A 19,920-nucleotide genomic window follows, 5' to 3' on the forward strand; every position below is an offset into this window, starting at 1 on the left:
CAAAGAAACCGGAACAATAGAGCTGCTGCACCGTTGCGGAGCGGGGTTACAGCCAGGCGGATACTGGAGCTCTCTGCTCCCTCTGTGGCTTAGAGCTGGCTGCTGGCTGCACCCTTCCCACCTGCTGGCAGAGCAGATGGGTGCAGCTGGCTGCCCCCCAGCACCGATGCGCTCCCTCCTCTCCAGGCCCTTCAAGGCACATCACGGAGCTCTCTCACCCCTGCCCTTGCGAGGTGGGTCGGGGCATTGGCCCCCTTTTGCAAATGGGGAAACTGAGGCAGGAAGCAGCTCCGTGACTAGCTGGCGGCTGTACACCGTCTCTAGCAGATCTGGGAACTGGTCACTTGACAGCCAATGCTGTGCTCTAACCTCAAGGTTTCTCATCCTTCCTGTTACTCCTACTCTCAGCAACAGCAGCCCGAGCCCAGCTGGGTTTGCAGAGCCGAGGTGGAGTTTGGTGCCAGGGCCGTTGGAAGCCCCACCCTTGTTTGCTCTGGTGATCTGGGTTGGTTTTGGTTTCTGGGCTGGTACCATTGTGACCCCCCTCTTGACCCTTCCAGTGCCTCAGGTGTCCCAAGGCTCTGGCTGCAGGCCAGTTGCTCCCCTTTCAGAAGTGGCGCTAGGCCCGGGGTTGCCCCGTCTTGGTCACCGGTGCATTGCTGTCCTGACTGGAATTGCTCTTTGTAGAAGGGCTGCGATGGTGCTTCAGAGCGCTGGGGAAGCTGCAACCACCACAGAGTGTCAGATTGTTATCGGTGTGAAAATCTGGGCTAGTGGGGGTGGCGGCAGAGAGCAAATTTAAGCACCAGTGTCAGCAAGCGCCAGAGCCTCGTGGGGCACAAACAAATGGGGCCATACTCTGCGCTGCCCTGCGTCTCACATCGGCAGCGCCTGGGCGCGGGGGCTTGCAGCCGGCTGGGACAGCTGCACAAGGGGCGGCGAGATGAGTGGGGAATCGGGCCCGAGGTTTTGTTATTGGCATTCTCAGACAAGCCCTGCCTGCCACGAGGTGGCTCGGCCAGTAGCCCCTGGACTAGGGTGATGGAGAAAAGGGCGGGCGTGAAAGACAGACAAGCTCTAGTGAAAAATAAGGTGCCTGGCCGCCTGCCGAGGGAAGTGAGGGACCGGGTGATCTGAACGGCCTGTGCTCCACAGCTGCTCAGACCACGCGAGCTCCTGGGCCTTTCATGGAGCCTGCAGCTTGGCTGGGGTGACACCAAACGTGCTAACCATGTCCCACAGCTTATGGTGGGAGACAGAGAAACTCAAAGCCCACCAGGAAAACAAAGGAAGGGCTGATGGGTTTGGTCCTGCTGAGAGCAGGGGGCTGGACTCGATGGCTTTTTTAGGGCTCCTCCAGCTCTATTGTTCTATGATTCTATGATAAGTCGCCATTGCCTGGGGCCATTTGCACCAGTGTGTGACACATGGCCTCTCACCCTCAAGGGAAGGTCGGATCAGACCCCGGCTCCACGCCAAGGCTTCTTACTCGCATCCCCGAAGGTACGTAGGTTCCTAACTCCCACTGAATCAGCCCAGGATCAGGCCCTAGTGATTAAAACAACCAGGTCAAGGCCAACCCAGCACCTGAGAGCCCGACAGGAAGTGGAGCTGTTTCTGATTAGAGAGGTGATCCCAGTTAGTACTTCTCTGTTTGTACTTCTGTTGCATCTCAGCACCCGAATCATGGACCAGGCCCCTGTGGTGCTGGGAGCTGTATAGAACTAGCAGCCCCTCCCTGGCCCCAAAGAGCACAGTCTCTGGGCCCCATCCAGTGGCCCTGGCTGATGAGATCATAGCCAGAAAGGACCCGTCTTGGGCATTTGCTGCCCCCCCCGGCAGTGAGGGCTTCAACCCCGCTGCCCGGGATGGGGCCTGTAGCGGGTGGTCCCACTGCAATCATCTGAGGTGCACAGGCCGTGTTTTGGCGCCCTGCTTCTCGGCCGTGGGGCTTTTGCAAGAGGCTGGGCCCGAGGTTTGTGCTATGCCTGCAGGCGGAGGGAAAAGGGGAACTGGCGTTGTGAAGGCAAACTGGTGTGTCACCCGCTTCTCGGCCGAGAGTTTCTTAAGGCTGCCGGTGAGGAGGAGCCGGAGGCCCAGCCCAGGCTGCATGGGAGCCCAATGGGGTGTGAAAGCACAGCCCCTTGCCCAGCACCCCCCAGACCTATTGGCCCCCAGTCTGCTGCCCAGCTCCCAGACACCATCCCCGCCCAGCCTGTTACTGGCCTCTCATGCCAGGGCTGTGACCACACTTCCCCTCACCCCCGGGCCGAGCAGGTTCCCCACCGCCCCAGGCCCTGCTGGCTCAGGGAGCGAGAGAAGAGGTGTCGAACCCAGGGCTTTGCTGGGGCTAAGGCTGGGGCACAGCAGGCCCATCCCAGGGGAGTCAGACCAAAGGCTTGGCTGCCGGGAGCCAGGAGCTTGGAACTGAGCTGGGCATGCTCAGCGTGTGGGGTTGCTCCTGGGGCAGCCCCCAAACCGTGCTCCTAGGCCTGGCCCTGAAATGAGCCATGGCCCCATCCCAGGGGGCGTGCTCCCCCCAGCTGGGGCCGGTGGCTGTCAACTGACATGCCCCCTCCATTCCAAAGAGCGCCCCTGCACCCCACGCCTGGGCAGGGGAGTAGGTCTCTCGTCCCCCGTACAAGTGGGGAAACTGAGGCACCGAGAGGGGGCAGGGCTGGCTCAGCAGTACAGCTGGGAATAGAGTCGCAGTCTCCTGACCACTAGCCCTGCGAATGTCCTTCTGTCCTGCTGCTCTGCAGGGGGAGCGTGTGAGTTCCCTCAGCCGGCCCAGCAAGCGTGGAAGGGCCTCCCATCATGCTGCGGCCCAGACTTGGAGAGCGAGGCCAACCCGCGCTTTGCATTGGCAGGGACAGTGTGGGGTGGGCAGGCATGTGGCTGGTGGCCGGCGCTGGCGTGTCCGTGTTCCAGAGCCGATGCCAGACTCTGCCATGGCTGCGCTGCAGGACCTCGGGCATGTGACTTGCAGGGTGACCTCCCTGTGCCTCGGTTCCTCCATCCTCCAAAGGGGACAATGCGGCCCAGCTGGCTCTGGGAGGCCTCTTTGGTGGGGCGTGGAGCTCTCCCCATGACAGGTGCTGTCCCACAGACAAGAGCAGAGCTGCCATTTGGTTCCATGGGACCCTAGGGGTCCCCATTGTCTCTTTTTACTCTGCCAGGGAACCACGTACACACCTGGGTGCAGGCAGGTGTGTGCTGGGCCAGCTGATCGTCTGGTGTACAGAGCTGTCTCTTTCAAAGGGTGAGAACCAGCCAGCTCTCTGGTGTGCCACATTGCTAAGTGTGGGGCTGAACTGGAGCAGAAAGTTTATTACCAATCAGAAGGCTGTGATACAGGAGATTGAATTGTTTGCCTTACCCCACACTCAGGATGGCCATACTTGATAACACCCTAGCCTGGCTAGTTGGCCAGTAGCCTGTCTCTGGGCCCAGCCAGGCCCACAGAGCTGAAAGGAGGGCCAAAAGCCCCATAACACTTCTGTCCCTTTGTGAACTGATGCAAGGAAGAACAATCCCTTCCTGATCTTTGTCAGGACCAGCTGACCACGCCCTGAAGCATGAGGCTTCATCGGCCCCTTGATCTGCTTGCCCAAATGTAAATGCTGCAACTAGCCAAGCAACAGGCCGGCAAACAATAGCACAGCAAGAAAGGGCGTGATCCCGCTGAGCTGGGGCCCCATCTTCTCCGGGTTTCTTTTCGAATGTCTCATTAGGAAGAGAGAGGGTGGGGGGAGGGAGGCCAAGGCAGGAACTCAAACGTAGAACTGCAGTAATGGGGAAGGACGAGATGAGTTCTCTGCCGGTTTCTGAACAGTTCGCCTGCACCGAGTCCCTGTTTAACAGCGCCCTCATTTCAGGCCCTGGCTCATCTGCAAGAGCTGGGGCTGGGTTTATACGGAATAACGGCCATGTCTTCAGTCGTGTTTCCCACTGCGTGACTCAGCTTAATACCTGCCAGCAGCGCCCAGCTGCAGGTCCTGCGGCTTTGAAGTGATGTGGCTGGGCTCGCGGGGGAGGCGCTGTTTTGTGGCCTCCATCAATCTCTATCTAGACTGTGTCATTTCCCCACACCACCACCCCCAACCTCATGTGCCTCAGGCCCAGGAGAGGAGGGGCCCACACTCATTGCCACTGATGAAGGACGGCCCCAGCAGGGCTGAGCTTAGCCCAGGAAGTTGCAGACTGGGGCCTAAGGCTACCCCATATGCCCTGGGGACCTAGCCAGCCTAGTCTAGTACTGATGGGTTCTTACCCCCTACACATCACTGCAGGCTCTGAGCACCTGCCCGTCGGGCATCCAGCCCTTAAACAGGCTTCCAAAAGAGCTAGATACATTCATGGAGGTCTGGTCCCTCAGTGGCTGTTGGCCAGGCTGGGCAGGGATGGCGTCTCTGGCCATTCCTTGTTAGAGGCTGGCAGTGAGTGACAGGGAGGGATCACTCGATGATTCCCAGCTCTGTTTCCGTCCTCAGGGCACCCAGCATTGGCCACTGTGAGCAGACAGGACACTGGGCAGGATGGACCTTTGGTCTGACCTACTCTGGCTGCTCTGTGTTCTTACGACCAGCATCTGCCGTGCCAGCTGCTCTTGCCTCTTCCCCAGGAGCTGCGTGAGCCATGAGAGGCCCTGGGTCTAGGGAGGGCCTAGTGCCGGCTTTTGTAACTGTGTGGTTGGGCTGCAGAAGGCGAGTGTGTCTTGCATGTGGAACGGGCAGTGAGAAGTAGGGTTCCTCTAAGCTGAGCACTTGGGCAGCTGCCCAGGAGAGGTGCAAATGTGCCCAGCTGATTAGCAGCGTGCCTGCAGCTGGCACCCTGCATTTCTATGGGTGGTGCTCACCCGCACATGCCTCAGTGTGCACAACAAAATTTATTCTGGCCACGGGTGGGAAAAATGAGAGGAAGCAGTGGTGAGGTGGTTTGAAATGGGCCTTGGTTTTGGAGTGTTTATTCCACCCTTGTGCCAGACCCCAGGAATGCTGCCTGTTGCGTGAATCAGGTGTAATTCGTAAAATGGGTGGGCAAGAGGCGTTATTGTACCACCACCATCAATGGTGAGGCTTCATTCCACAGCGTTAGGCTCCTGCTGGTTGCCTGGGCCCAAGACACAAAGTGCTTTTAGACACGGACTGCGACCTGGAATCAGCTGAAAGCAGAAGAAGGATCTAGTGGCTGATGGCTGCCTGGGTTGCGACTAGCTGGCATTCCCTAGCTACCAAAGGCTTCATGTGCACAGCTGCCTCCAGCCAAGGAGCATCGGCTGGCCCAGGAGGCAGATGACACAGTGGAGAAGGTCCGGGAATGACAAGGCTGGGAAATGGGCTGAACTGTACAAGTGGATGTACCTAAAACCTGCTGGTCTGGCAAGAGCCAACCGCACCCAGGAGATCCACATGAGACCAAGGCAGGGCAAAGGTGGCAGGAGTTTGGGCCATGCTCACTTTGATTTCATGTGTGAATCAGATGGGAGAGGCTGGCTGCTCCAGCCAGAGGCGTATTCGTATGTGAACCAGTCTGAAATCATGCATCCGCCGTCAGCTCTGGGGCTCCAGGAGGGAGGAAAACCAATCAGAAGAGGAAGAGAAGAAAAAGGGGAAGCGGAAGAACCAACAGGCTGTGCAGGGAAGTGAAAGCTGGTGCTGGTGCACGTAGTGAAAGAGGGAAATCCTAGAGCAGCAGCAACCTGCCGAGAATTCCCGGCCTGTGAGACTGCCAGAGCGACAGGGCCTCTAGGAAGAATCCTGTTCCTGCTTCCACAGGCACAAAGCCTGCCCACATCCTCTGTCACCAGGTTACCTCCCTCACCCAGCAAGGGTCCCCCCACTGCCCTGCCCAGCCTTTTGTTGCTAGCATGCCTGTAGAAACCTTTCATGTTCCCTTGCACATCCCTTGCCAGCTGCACCTCCCAGTGCACTTTGGCCTTCCTGATTTCACCCCTGCATGCTCAGGCAGTATAGTTGTATTCTTCCCTAGTCCTCTGGCCAAGTTTCCACTTCTTGTAAGCTTATATTTTGTGCTTGAGCTCACCAAAGAGTTCTCTGTTAAGCCAGGCTGGTCGCCTACCATATTTGCAGCAGAGATGGCTGGTGATCAGGTCTGAGGAAGACAATAGGCAACCCAGTCAGCCTTAGTGACTGTAAGGGGAAACTGAGGCAGGATTCATCTGTTGCATTGCGGCCGGCTGCCTGTGGTGCCCTGGTGAAGCATGAGATCTGTTACATCCAGTTGAGGGCAAGAGCCCATGGGTGAAGACAGCAGCACTAGGCTGCAGGAGCAAAGGCCATTGGTGCTACACAGACACGTATTTGTGTTTTGTTTTTGACAGTGAGGTGTGTATGCAGCATCTCCAACTCACAGCCCAGCAGACTGCAAGGGGGCTAACACCAGGGCAGCCGCTCGCCGCCAGCCCAGCGTTCCCAGCACTGTTGGTTTCCTGAAGCATTGTCCCAGGAAATCTGTCAGGGCGCTCAGTGCATACGGCCACGCTCCAGCATGACGGGCTCAGGCCAGTACCTGGTCCCGGTGTTTCACGCTTCAGAGGCGGCAATCTGGCTAAGGCATAAGCTTCAGTAGCTGCTTCCTGCCTGTGGGCTGCTGGGGGCCAAAATGAGGTGGCTGAGGCTCACACATCCTGGAGCACGTCAGTTCTCCTTGGGGTCACACTGGGAGACTGGGCTTCCCCGTTGCTCTGCAAAGCAGCTTGCGATGCACAGGAGGAGGCGCGAGGGGCTGGTACTGGGGTGTCCTGGGATGGCAAAACCTGCATCCAACCCAGGCCTCTGCTCTCCCCCACACCAGCACCACTGTCTGTGTCCCCGGAAGAGCCTTTGGCGCTTTTCTGATGATGTGTCACCGCAGGCTGCACTACGAGTACTGCTTGGGGAACACAGACCAGCTGCAGATGTGGGGCTGATCTCTGCACCACCAGCCAGCAGCTGGGCAGGGGAGCAGGGGCAGGAGCGCAGTGTAACATTGTCTGATTCAATTCTCTGCTCCTGCAAACTGGCACAGCTCCACTGACTGCACTCCACTTTCCTGGCAGAGACTTTGGCCTTTAATATCTTCAAGATGTGTTAAAGCCATAAATAATCCCGAGACTTAGCTCTCTTGGAGCTCCGGGGATCTCTATTAATGACCTGGATGAGGGACTGGATTGCACCCTCGGCAAGTTTGCAGACGACACAAAGCTAGGGGGAGAGGTAGATACGCTGGAGGGTAGAGAGAGAATCCGGAGTGACCTGGATAAATTGAAGGACTGGGCCAAAAGAAATCTGATGTGGTTCAACAAGGAGACGTGTAGAGTCCTGCATCTGGGACGGAAGAATCCCAAGCATTGTTACAGGCTGGGGACCGACTGGCTCAGCAGCAGTACAGTGGAAAGGGACCTAGTGATCATAGTGGATGACTGGCTGGATATGAGTAAGCAATGTGCCCTTATAGCCAAGAAAGCAAATGGCATATTAGGGTGCATTAGGAGGAGCATTCCGAGCCAATCTAGAGAAGTGGTTGTTCCCCTCTATTCGGCACTGGTGAGGCCACATCTGGAATATTGTGTCCCGTTCTGCCCCCGCCCTCCCCCCCCCAGTATAAAAAGGATGTGGATTTGCTGGAGCAGGCTCAGCGGAGGGCAACTAAAATGATTAAGGGGCTGGAGCACAAGACCTATGAGGACAGGCTGAGGGATTTGGGCTTGTATAGTTTACAGAAGAGACGACTGAGGTGTGATTTAATAGCAGCCTTCAACTTCCTGAAGGGGAGCTCTAAGAAGGATGGAGAGAAACTGTTCTCAACGGTGTCAGATGGCAGAGCAAGGAGCAATGGTCTGAAGTTACAGAAGAATAGGAGCAGATTAGATATTAGGAAAAACTATTTCCCCAGGAGGGCGGTGAAGCATTGGAATGCGTTGCCTAGAGCGGTGGTGGAATCTCCATCGCTAGAGGTTTTTAAGTCCCGGCTTGACAAGGTCCTGGCTGGGATGACTTAGTTGGGGTTGATCCTGCTTTAGGCAGAGGGCTGGACTCAATGACCTCCTGAGGTCCCCTCCAGCCCTGGTATTCTAGGATTCTAAGCATTTCATAAAGGGGCCTGGGTGTTATTCGTCATGTGTTACAGATGGGAAACTGAGACACACACAGATCACGTGGGGTGTGTGTGGCCAAGCAAGGACCCGATCCCCAGGCTGGTTCTGACTCCCTTCCTCAACTCCCCGCCCGTTGGCCCACACGGCTGTCTTGCAGGCACGTCCTCTTGTGCTGCTCATGCAGTCATTCTCACCCCTCTCTCCACAGGGCAGCAAGGAGCGGTTTCACTGGCAGAGCCACAACGTCAAGCAGAGCGGCGTGGACGACATGGTCCTGCTCTCCAAAATCTCCGAGGATGCTATTGTGGAAAACCTTAAAAAGCGCTTCATGGACGATTACATCTTCGTATCCTTCCCAGGGGACGTGCTGGGGGCACCAGGGCGCGAGGCTTCTCAGTGCATCCCAGGCAGCAGAGCGCCGTTCAGCCCATCCTGGCAGTTCCAGGTCTCCCCACGCCCAGCCCCTGTCTCAGCAGTGTCCCTCCAGGGGCAGAGTGATAAGCTCAGTAGTCACAGGGCTCTCTCCCGGGTGTCTCAGGACAACTGTCCGCAGTGAATTGGGGCATTCACTGGTGCCTGTCCCGGTCGCTGCCTGGAAGCTCGTGCTCTTCGTGTGGTAAGGCACAAGGAGCAAGCACTGGGGCCCTGCGCTGATACAAAAAGGTACCGGCCACTGCAACCTGCGGCTATCCACACTCACAGCTGTGGATGCCCGCGGCTGTAGGGCTCCAGCAACAACCTCTGAAGGCTGAATGGACCCAGGCCACCGGGGCAGAATGTTCCAGAGGGTCCTTAAAGGGGCTCAAAACAAGGCCAGACTTCCTGAAGAATTCCACTCCCTTTCACACCCCGAGCAAGCGCCTGGAGCGTGCAGTCCTAGGGCCTCTCTGGGGTGCTCAGCACATCTGCAGTGCCAACCCTGAGCTCTTTGGTGTTAGCAGCCAGGCCAGGGAGCACTGGCAAATCAAGCAGGGCTCAACCAGGCCCTGGCCTCCAGGGTATGCTGATCTGGCCTTGCATAACACAGCCCTTCTCCTACAGCCCCTTGGTGGGTGGAAAACACAATGCTAAAACCCCACTGCACCAGGCATGGGGTTCACTTTCTTTTAAAGCACACCACTATCCCTTTTCCCTGTCCTTATTCCCTGGGTGGCTCCTGTACATAGGAGGAGACATCCCCCCCGACTCCACAGTGTGAAAAGCAGAACTGTTCAAAAACATGAGAAGGCAAATCTGAATCTTTGTTCAAGTATTTTGGCCAAAACCCAAACTAGTCTAATTCAAATAGAGGAAGCAGTGCCTTATGGGAGTTGTAGTTCTGGTTCCTTACGCTTCTATTCTGCTCTTTGGGTCAGTTAGGCTTTCTAGACAGACTACATTTCCCATGATGCATCACAGCTAGGGTCTCCTATGATGCTCTCCTCACCTCACCAAGAAGGTAGAAAGCAGTGCATCCTAGGAGATGTAGTCCACCAGAGAGCTTGGCTTGCCAGAAGTATGAGGAACTTGGCTATATCTCCCATGGTGCACCACTTCCTCCCCTGTTGGTGAAGGGAGGCAGTGAATAAGAATCCCTGGTGGTGATGCACCATGGGAGATGTAGTCTAATTGAAAAGCTTTCCCCATGGAGGAGAATCTCCCATGAGCTATTTTCAGTTGAACATTCTTTTTTTTTTTTTTTTTTTTTACAAACCACCTACATGTGCTGCCGAAGTGGAGCACTTTTCACACACGCACACAACATGGTCGGGTGAAGAATGAATTCTTTGTCAAAAGAGAGTTCCAACCAGCCGTAGCACCAGGCCCTCACTTCCTTTGTAAACAGGCGTGTGTGGCGTGATCTCGTACATTTTCAACAACCTCTGTACAAGTGCCCCAGGGTGGGGGGCTGCCCGGAAGACACAGGCTGTGGGATAACGAGGTCAAATGTAATCACAGTGACCAACGCCAGGAGCCACAGTCCTGGAGGACCATCGGAGGGGTAGCCGTGTTAGTCTGGATCTGTAACAGCAACGAAGGAGGAGTCCCGGAGGAGGTGTTGTCAAAGGTTGAGTATTTACACAGCAGCATCTGGGCCTTTTTCATCTGACCAGTGGAAGAACACACAGCATCTCGATTATGCCTCTGCATTTTGGCAGCTGGCTTGAACGCCTGGGTTATTTCTAGCTGGTTGGGCAAAGACAGTGCTGAAGCCTCAAATGAAAGCAAGGTGGAGACCTCAGCCCCCAGAAGGAAAGCCTGCACGCAGAGAGATGCATCCCCAGCCAAAAGCTGAATGTATTCCTGGGGGAGGCGTGAATTCCAGGGCCTCCCAGCCCTGTGAGTTCCAGCCTTTCGTCAGACAGCAGACGCACACCTGCTGCAACAGAGCAAGGGAGGCGAGCAGGCTTGGGAACGCCTGGGGCTCTCCGAGGTGAGTGGCCAGCCAGTGCAGAGTATGGAGCACAGTGCAGCTAGCTCCCAGCTGCCCTCTCCTGCTCCGAGACCTGCTGACCTCATTCACGCGGCTTCGTGGCCTGCAGCGTTTCAGTCTGCGAGGACTCTGAACCACTCTGCTCAGTTTCACTTCCTGGGACAGCGCTTTGGAGGTTTGGTCCCTCGCACTGCAGCAGGATGGTTGCAAAAGAGCAATGCCAATAGCGTTTCCATGTAGTCTCTACAGGCAGGACCAGTTGCGCTGCGGACCTGGCTGTCTGGTGCCCTCTGACTTGGGCCAGGGCTTCCCCGGGGCAAGGCGGGGTGAGATGTTCCCAGACCAGAATGGTGGTGATTTGCACTCCCTGGACAGGGCCATCTGGGAGTGCACAAGAAGTGGGGTGGCGGCAAATCCAGCCCACTCTGAAGTCTTTTTTGTCCTTACAAAATCTAAGCGTTGAGTCTCCGAGGGGCCACGGCAGCTGCCGCAGGAATTGAGTTCCCTGGGCCTTATCTCCAAGTGGATGGGGTTAACCTGGCAAGATCCACACCCCCACTAGGTCTGGACATGGGGGCTCTATTCTTGGTCTGGGTCCCTGCACTCAGGAGACCTTTCTGCTTCCTTCAGCTCTGTTGCGGGGAGGGTGCACTGAGCTGGGGGCCAGGAGACCAGGCGAGCCCGTCTCATCTCTTTCACAGTACTGGCTCTCTCTGGGCCAGTTTTGCAATGGAGCAAGGCCGTGCGTTGCTCCCCATTAGACAGGCAAGTTCGTACCCGTCAGGTAGCTGTGGGCCGAGGAGAGAAGAGTCATCCCAGGTCTCAGCCGCTCTGTCTTTCAGAAAAAGTCTGCCTGGTCTGTGCACGTGGCTGTTCCCTGGGCCCAGAACCCGCTGCAATTCTGCCTGAGCCCAGAATTGAACCTGGGGGCGCTAGCCCCGCTGTTTGTCTGCCCCCTAGCAGAGAACTTGGCAGCCCGGGGGGCTGTTGTGACCCTCAGAAAGCAGCAACCTCAGGTAGCCACCCTGAGCAGCACGGTCTCCCTCAGACCGGCCTTTTGGCCTCTGTGCTGCTGCCAGCCAGGCCCTGGGACAAACTTGTCGCGGAGGGCTGAAGGGAGGCACCGCTGTTGTTAGGTCTTTCCGCGTGGTGTCCTCCTGCCTCACGCCCCTCCTGAAGCACGGAGGCTTTGGGCAGTCTGGGAATCCACCCTGGATTCTAGTTCAGAGGCCGTCAGCTCCCAGCCCAACGTCTCTCTGCAGACGAGGCTTGCTTGGCTCAGCCTGTGCTCTGTGGCACAGCACGCAGCCTCGCTGGCCCGGGCCTGCCCCTGGCCCATTGACACACAGCCCCTCGCTTGGGCTGTGGCTGTTCTCAGAGCCGTTCTCCAGCACTGCTGCTCCAAAGCACGGCGCTTCCCCTGCTCCAGCCGGAGGCGATTTCTAAAACTCGGGCCTTTGCCGAACTCCGGGACTCCCCGAGGCACCCAGCCTGCTCCTCGGCTGCGAGGTCCCTGCAGTGTCTGCTGGCTGCTGTCGTGGTGTGACCCAGCCCACCTCCCCTTGGCCCAGCCCAGCAGGCCTCTGAGGGCCATCGCCAGACGCCAGCCCACATGCTCCTTTGCAGCACAGCTGTCGCTCGGGGTTCTAGTTCCACGCTAGAGCCTAGCACCGTGCGCTGGGGCCTGTCTCGCACGCCTCCTGGCGCTCAGCCACATTCCAGGAGTGGGCGGGTTCCTGTGGAGGGCTGGGCTGCCTGACGCACCCTCCCATCCCGGCCTCTGGTGCCCATCTGACCCGGGGGTGGACCCTGCCAATCTCCGGCAGTGGCGGTAAGGCTCATTACAGCGGGGCTGAGCGACCACACAGCCTTGCATCCTGCTCTGTGCTAGGCTGGCTCCTGGCTCCCCAGAGGGGAAGGGCAGCGGTGTGCCCCAGTGCACAGCTCTGGCAAGAGCCGGCTGAGCTGCGGCAGAAGCCAGCCAGGGGCCATTGAAGAGCTGGCAGGGACCTGAGTTGCAATAGGCCCTGTTGGAACTTTTAAGCAGCTTTCACCCCAGGATTTGACCCCCAGACACATGAGAGTGAGCCAGACTCTGTGCCCAGACAAGGGTCAGACCCAGCCCAGTGACCACCCAGAGCCTTTCGTTGGCTCCCACATCCCATCCCTGCTGGTGCAGCCAAATGGTTCTAGCCTGGCCCCCCCGGGCCTCCTTGGCCATGTGGCTGGGTGTGCTGCTCCCGGGAGGAGGATGGGCAGTCAGCTGCAGCAGAAGAGCTCATCGCAGCCGGCGTGGTGATGTGCTCCACTCAAGTGACTGCGGTTTGCACGGCAGGCAAAGCTGTGTCCTTACAAGGCTGTGCTTGGCCGTGGGGCCTCCTCCTGCCTGTGACAGCAGCCGGAAGGGCTGGAGGAGCCGCTCGCTTGGCTGGGGTGTTTTTAGAAAAGCAAAAACCCCAGCAGCCTCCCTCTTCCTTTTTCTGCCTGGCGGCTGGGCGAGGGCCCAGTGTCCAGCCATGAGTCAGCCCTGAGCACTTCTGCATTCCACAGCAGGCAGCAGCCCCTGCCTCCTCCTCCCTTCCCTCCCGGGGCCTGCGTGGGAACCCTGCCCCTACTGGCTCTGTCAGGCCCGCTCCCTGGGACAGGCTGCGCCCAGCCTCCGGAACCAGTGGGCACCAGGGGCCATGGCCCACTTAACCGTCTGTCACTGGGAGCCAGGGCTCTGGTACCTTTGTGCAAACTCCCTCGCCTTCCCTGCTCTGCTGGACTCCCCCCACCCTGCTCTACCCATTGCGCCTCACTGCCCTCCCGCTCGCCATCCTGGGGTGGGGGGGATGCACACGCCTCCATCTTTGGACCACCCAGGGCATGTATCAGGGCCAGTCTGTGTGAGGGAGGCAGCCCAAGTATGAGCAGCTGTAGGAGCCAGGTCACCCTGGGTCTAGTCCCCAGCCCCACCGCTGGCTTGCCTTCATAGGGCAGGAGGTGGCACCTGCCTCAGTTTCCCCACTTCTCTTTCCCACCTTGTCAGCCATGCTACAGGCTGGCCACACCACCACACAAGGGCCACCAGTGCACAGAGCTGGCCAGAGCAGCTCATTGCCTTCGCAGAGCAACGCCTCCTGCTCCTTCATGTAGCACAGCTGATGGAACACATCAAAGCCTGGCGGGGGGATGCCCCTCCCAAGTCGCTGCGAGCTCACCGCTGTTAGCAATCTCGAGAGCTGAGGCTTGCAGCCAGGACAGGTGCTTGTTGTGCTACGTACTCCCTGCCGGGCTCCGGGGGTGCCCCCAAGAGGGCCATCATCTGTACCCAATGTTACAGGGCAGCCCTGTTTGCGTGGGCCTGCCCTGGGCTCTCAGCCACTCCCAGGCTGCAGAAAGCTCCTCATTAGTTTGCACAGGAGGAAAACTGCTGCAAGTGCATCCTTGGGTGAGGTCTTAGGAGCAGGAGAACAGCCCCGTGCTAGCCTGGGCCCATCATAGTCCAGCTCCCGTCCTCCTGCTGCCTAGGACACAACCCCTGGGCCAGCGAGTGCCCTGTCCTGTTTCTTTCCAGTAGGGGAGTTCACCTCCACTGGCTTCCTGCGTGGTGTGTGGGGGTGATGTACCTCCCCAGGGCTGAGGTCGTGGGAAGGCAGCAGGGTTCAAGGTTGCAGTGGCAGTGGTCTGGAAGAGCCCACCCACCCTGTGCTTCTGGGCAAGGTCGGGGTTGGTGAAATCTCCTGGGGCACGAGGGGCAGAATTTTCACTAGTGCACAGCGTGCGCACCCCCAGCAGGGGCCTGATTTTTCCAAAGAACTCCGCACGTCAGGCAATATCCCAGGCCCTTTTCTAAGTGCCTCCGGGGTCACAGCACGTGGTTTGCTTCCGCCTTTGCAGATGGTCCCACAGACCCATATCAGGAAGCTGAGGGCAGTGGCAGGTCCAGGCCATCAACCCTCTGGCGCAGGTTCCTCCCTTACCCCTGGGGTCATGCACTACGAGGAGGGGCCAGTTAGGGGCTTCCAGAAGGGCTGGGCCTACAGGTGGTTGGTGTGGCTTCCACACCCCGGCTTGACTAGCAGACACCAGATAGTCGCTAGCCAAGGTTTCCATAGCAGCCCCCTGGCTACAGAATTACACCCCCACCCCTCGCTTGCCGCTGCCCCGTCATTCTACCAACTGAGCTGCAGCAGGATGGCCCTTCCCCAGGCTGGAAATCTGCGGGCCAAGTGCACAGCCACAGGCTTAGGCTAGGACTGTCCCTCTCCCATCACTGTCCTTGGGCTTCCCTGCAGCAGGGGGCTTATTACCGGGAGCCAAGTTCTTTTCCAGCTCTCAAATCCCCCAGGCTGCAGCATGGGGCAGGGCTGTCCTGGGCCCATCTCTTGGATCCAGACCCTCCCCATGCTCCCAGAGCAACCATGGTTCTTTGGGGTGCGATGGCTCGAAGGCCCGTGTGCTCTCTGATGCAGAGGCTGGGCAGGAAGACTGTGGGGAAACACGAGGGACCTTAACAAGCAGCTCAGACCTACATCGGCTCGGTTCTCATCTCAGTCAATCCCTTCAAGCAGATGCCTTACTTCACCGACCGGGAGATTGAACTGTACCAAGGCGCGGTGAGGAGCCAGGCTGGTCTTGGGGTCACAGCTGGGGTGGAGCTGTTGGGCTTGACTCCTAGGAAGGGCTGCTCCGTCTTGTACTGCTGGGCAATGTGCAAGGCACGGCCACATTTCTACCTGCTTATATAAACAGGCCTCAGGCAATGGTCCCCCTAACCTTTCCAGTCATGTGCAGAAGAATTTTCTGGTGCGCACTGCAGCATTTGGAAATGTGCACCACTAACAGAATGAAAAATCGTAGCTCTGGGCATTCTGCTAAGTAGCCAGGTGGCACTTGAATATCCCAAGTGGCCATGCGAGCACACAGCTTACAGGGAATGCTGCCCTCAGTTTAGGTCAGGTAGGGCCTCAGCCTGGGAGGCAAGAGCCCTGATTCTGGGTCCAGGTGGGTGACTGTGGGCAGCTCCCAAGTGTCCATCTCCTCTCCAGCTTTGGAGGCTGTCAGTGTCACTGCAGTAGATATTTCCAAACAAACCCTGTGCAAAAGTTGAAAGTACAAAGCTGCAACTGCAGGCAAGAAAAAAAAAAGGAATGAGAAGTTGCATTTATTCCAGCAACCAACTTTATAGGCCAGGAACTTTGGGGTTAAGGTTACACTGAAAAGAAATCCAAAGGTTTTAAGAGATGGAAATTCCTGGATAAGGCGCCCAACAACTTTGACTCTGCCCCACGGGGAGGAAAATATGAAAAAAATCTAATGTGTCTTTAAAAATCAGTTTAATGTAATCTGCAGTCAGAAGCAACGCTCACATTCAGCTAGTTACCACTCACCATTGCTGGAGGGCAGAGTTAAGGTTGTTTGGTGCCTGACTGGAGAGGGGAGGCGGACGATGTCTGTCTCTTTTCCTCCCAGGGAGGTGCTGCTCAGTGAGAGGGCTCTGCTCCGTGTGTGAGGCTCTGTGCTGTAGTTAGTAACCACTAGTCTCATCATCTGTTCCTTGGCCTCTAGGCTCAGTATGAAAACCCACCGCACATCTACGCTCTGACGGACAACATGTACCGGAACATGCTGATCGACAGCGAGAACCAGTGCGTCATTATCAGGTAGCTGCAGCGCAGGTCCCCGGTCGAGACTTGGGTGGAGGAGGGGGCTGATAGCGGCAGGTGTGTGGGGTCAGGTGCGTTTTGTGAGGACCCCAAGGTGCCACCAGGGAGGGTGTCAGTGATGCAGCCAGTGTGGGGCTCAGAGCCGGTATTGCCATCCTGGGGCAGAAGTTGGGCCTGGGGTCCTGCCCCCTGGGGTCAGTATTGACTCCACCACACTTTGCACACGACCGGGAGTGTTAAAGCTGGGGTGTGGCTGAACTCCAGTCCCATCTCTCTACATTCCTCACCCAGCTTTGACGGGATGCAGCCTGCTTCACCTCCTCGCCCACGGTGCTGTGCGCCGGTAGGCCAGGGCAAGGCTGTGTTGCAAAGGCAGCTCCCAGCAGCGCGGGCTGGGGCAAGCCCCATGGACACGTGTAGTGCGCAGCGTGCGTGGGGATGGGAAGTCCCATCAGGCTGGGAGCTTCTTCATCGGGGTTGTCATTCAAGGAGCTTGCAGATGCCCTTGGACTCTGCCTGCCTCACAGGGCGCGCATTGGTCTGGTGGCCCATGGAGCCCTGGGCGAGAAAAGCATTCCACAAACCCCCCTCTCAGCACTGCCCTCTCTTAGGCTACTGGAAATCTGTCCTTTCTTCCCCCTGAGTGCTGCAGGCACCAGCACAGGCTTTTACCCTGTTCTCCCGGCCCTCCACCTTCGAGAGAACTAGTTAGAACGGCGCAAGCCACGGTGTGAATTGAAACTGCTGTCAGCATACAGGTGCACAGGTGGAACTCCTGAAATCCGGGACTCTCTGGTCTGGCAACATCCACAGCCTGGTAGGACCAAAGAGCCCCAGGAGCCAGGAGCAGGGGCCAGGTGAGAGTCTGGTGACTGGGAGCCCCAGCCTGGTTCAGGCAGCTGGCAGGAGCTGGGCCACAGCATCCAAGGGCCGGGAGCTGGAGGCTGCTGGGAAGCAGCAGCTGCAGCTGGGGCCAGGAGGCCAGCAGCTGTGGGGAGCTGGTGGCCAGGAGCAGGTCGGCAGCCCAGAGGGGAGCCCAGGAGCAGAGCTGGCAGCAAGCAGGGGAGCCTGGTCCCTCGTTTGGGATCACTCCGGTCCTGAGGGCACCAAACCAGGGACGTCCCACCTGTATAGGGTGCTGGGGTAGTGACAGCAGTCAGACTATCTGTCGACAAACCCTAATGCTTTTCTTCTGCTGCATGACCACCGCGCTGCCGCTCTTCATGGTTCGTTCTTAGGCAAGACCATGGCCCATCTCCTTTGTGCTCGGTGCTCTACGTACACCTAGTACGAGGCAGGTCCTACGCCAAAGGCATTCAGTCTAGGTCAGGCAAAGGCTGGAAGGGGAAACTGAAGCACAATGAAGGGCCATGATGTGGTCACCCTGTGGGGCTGTGGCTGAGTCCTGGTTTACTCAGACTGGGAAGGAGAGGTGCTGGGCTGGGATGCAGTGGGTGGCAGCTCAGCACAGGAACTGAACCGTAAGCAAGTCGTTTGTCTATTTAAAAATTGCACAGAAGCCGTCCAGATGTGGGGCAAGTCCAGTGACTTCCCTTTTCGGGGCAAGGCTTGGAGTGATTCAGGAGCCAGCATGTGGGTCTCCTGTGGGACTCTTGCTGAGTCCGAGCCCTCCTGCCGCGGAGCTGAGCAGCCGTGGGTACACGTTGCTGCACACACCCACTCCCTCTTCATTGCAATACCTGGGACAGGGACTATTCCAAACTGCGCCCCCGCCCCCGCCAGTACCCAGCAAGAGCTCCCCTCCTGCAGACCCAGGGCCTCCGAGTTACAGAGTTCCTTGTTCTTTGTGTTGCCGTGGGGCCACAAGGCCCCCAGGAGCATCAGGGCCCCCTTGTGCCAGGTGCTGCCCAGACAGAGCAAGAAACAGTCCCTGTGCTAAGTATTTACAGTCTAGATAGGCAAAAGATGGGCAGGAAGAGGGGCCCCAGGAGAGTCACTGCCTGCACCCCAGGCCAGGGTGAGAAGGAACAATCCTCAGTCTCTGGCTGGGGGGCTGTGCCTGAGCCCCGCCGGCAGCTGGGGACCGGGCGAAGCCACCAGCAGGGCAGTGCTGTCTCTGGAAAGGGAGCTGCATGGTCCATGATTTCATTTCCCCTCCTTCCTTTGCATGTTTTTGCAGTGGGGAAAGCGGGGCTGGAAAAACTGTGGCAGCAAAATACATCATGGGCTACATCTCCAAAGTGTCCGGAGGGGGGGAGAAAGTGCAGGTACGGCCCTCACGGGAACCATGTGAACCCCTCCGCACCTCTTCTCTGCCCACCTGCCCCCCACTTCCCCCCCTCGCTACCTCCCGTGCCCCCACCACCACTGACTTTTCCTATGCTGAAATCAGCTGGTTCTGCAGAGGCAGCTCCCCTTCCCGGCTCCTGCAGCTCCTGGGCCTTCCCGCCGCCCCCGCCAGCCAAGATCCCCAGCTAGCCCTACCAAGCACTGGGCCCTGCTTCCTCTCCCAACCTGGCCCTCTGCGCTTAGAGCTGGTGACACTTGCCCTGCTCCTGTCCAGGCCCTGCCACTTCCAAGCCAGGCGCTTGCAGCTGAAGTCCAGCCATGCCTCGAAAGAGCTGGGAGTGCCAACCCCTGCCCGAGTGCCCTTCCCCTGCCAATCGCAGATCTGGGAGCCAGAGCTGCCCCAAGCCCTAGCAACCCCCTGTGCTGCAACAGGGGTCAGCTTCCCAAGAGGGCCTCCCCCAGCTGCCGCTGGTCCCCGGGAGCCAAGTACCTGCCAACCACTGACTCACCTGGTCACTCTCAAACCGCAGCACGTGAAGGACATCATCCTGCAGTCCAACCCGCTGCTGGAGGCCTTTGGGAACGCCAAGACCGTCCGCAACAACAACTCCAGCCGATTTGTGAGTTCCCTGCCAGGCGGGCCGAGGAGTGGTGTGCAGGGGGCTGCTGGGACTGGTCCAGGGAGCCGCTGGGATCTGGCTCATTTCTGCAGCCTGCCCAGCCACCGGGGGCTTGGCAGGTCTGACAGGGACAGAGCTGGCCTGAGGCACGAGCAATGCGGCTTTGGGGCACCTCTCAAGCTCTGAAACCCACAGACCAGCTGAGATTCCTCCCCACCACTGGGACTCCCCGCGCAGCCCCATACCCTGGCCAGTAGCCCATGGTGCAAGGCCCTGTCCCAGCCTGGGCTTGTGCTCACGTTGCTGCCTGCTGGAAGGCGGCTCTGGATAGGGCGGGGGCATGAGCTGCCTGGCCTGTGGGGGTCAGCTTGTAGGAGGGATCTAAATGAGCTCTGCATTGCAGATGGTCCTTGCCTCTGGGGGTTGGGCCCCACAGGAGGGGAAGGAAACACAGCCCTCACAGGGCCAGGCGAGGGGCAGAGACGCAGGAGAGAGAAAAAAGTGGGGTCCTTGCGTCTGGGAGAAGATCCGAGCGGGGCGGTGCGGGCAGCAGAAGTCTGTGAAATCAGGCCTGCTGTGACGAAAGGAAATCAGGCCATGTTGCTTACCCCTTCCCTCAGCACAGGAGCAAGGGGACTGACAGGCGGCAGGTTCAAACAAACCCAAGGAAGCCTCGCCTCACGCAGCACGGTAGCCTGGGGAGCGCCTCCAGGCACCAGCGGCTGCTGTGAAGAGTGTGTCTGCACAGCAAAGTTATTTCGGAATAATGGCCCTTAGTCCCAAAGAACTTTGCGAGCGTCTGCACAGCGCAGCTGGTCTCTGGAACTGACTGCGCAGTAGCAGACGGCTTCTTCGCATTGGGTAAACCTTGTTGTACGGGAAATAGCG

The 19,920-nt window shown here is 58.2% G+C and overlaps 1 protein-coding gene across 1 annotated transcript in view; it reads left to right on the forward strand.

Annotated features, from left to right (window-relative positions):
- The window catches only part of MYO1F (myosin IF), a 51,291-nt gene that overhangs the window by 4,165 nt on the left and 27,206 nt on the right, over positions 1–19,920 (forward strand). The window contains exons 2-6 of the mRNA XM_074978067.1: positions 8,307–8,444; positions 15,023–15,112; positions 16,065–16,159; positions 18,303–18,390; positions 18,943–19,032. Coding sequence (XP_074834168.1) covers positions 8,307–8,444; positions 15,023–15,112; positions 16,065–16,159; positions 18,303–18,390; positions 18,943–19,032 — 501 coding nt within the window. The remainder of the gene's footprint in view (positions 1–8,306; positions 8,445–15,022; positions 15,113–16,064; positions 16,160–18,302; positions 18,391–18,942; positions 19,033–19,920) is intronic.

Source organism: Carettochelys insculpta, chromosome 27, assembly GCF_033958435.1.
Source record: "Carettochelys insculpta isolate YL-2023 chromosome 27, ASM3395843v1, whole genome shotgun sequence".
NCBI classification, from domain to species: domain Eukaryota; kingdom Metazoa; phylum Chordata; order Testudines; family Carettochelyidae; genus Carettochelys; species Carettochelys insculpta.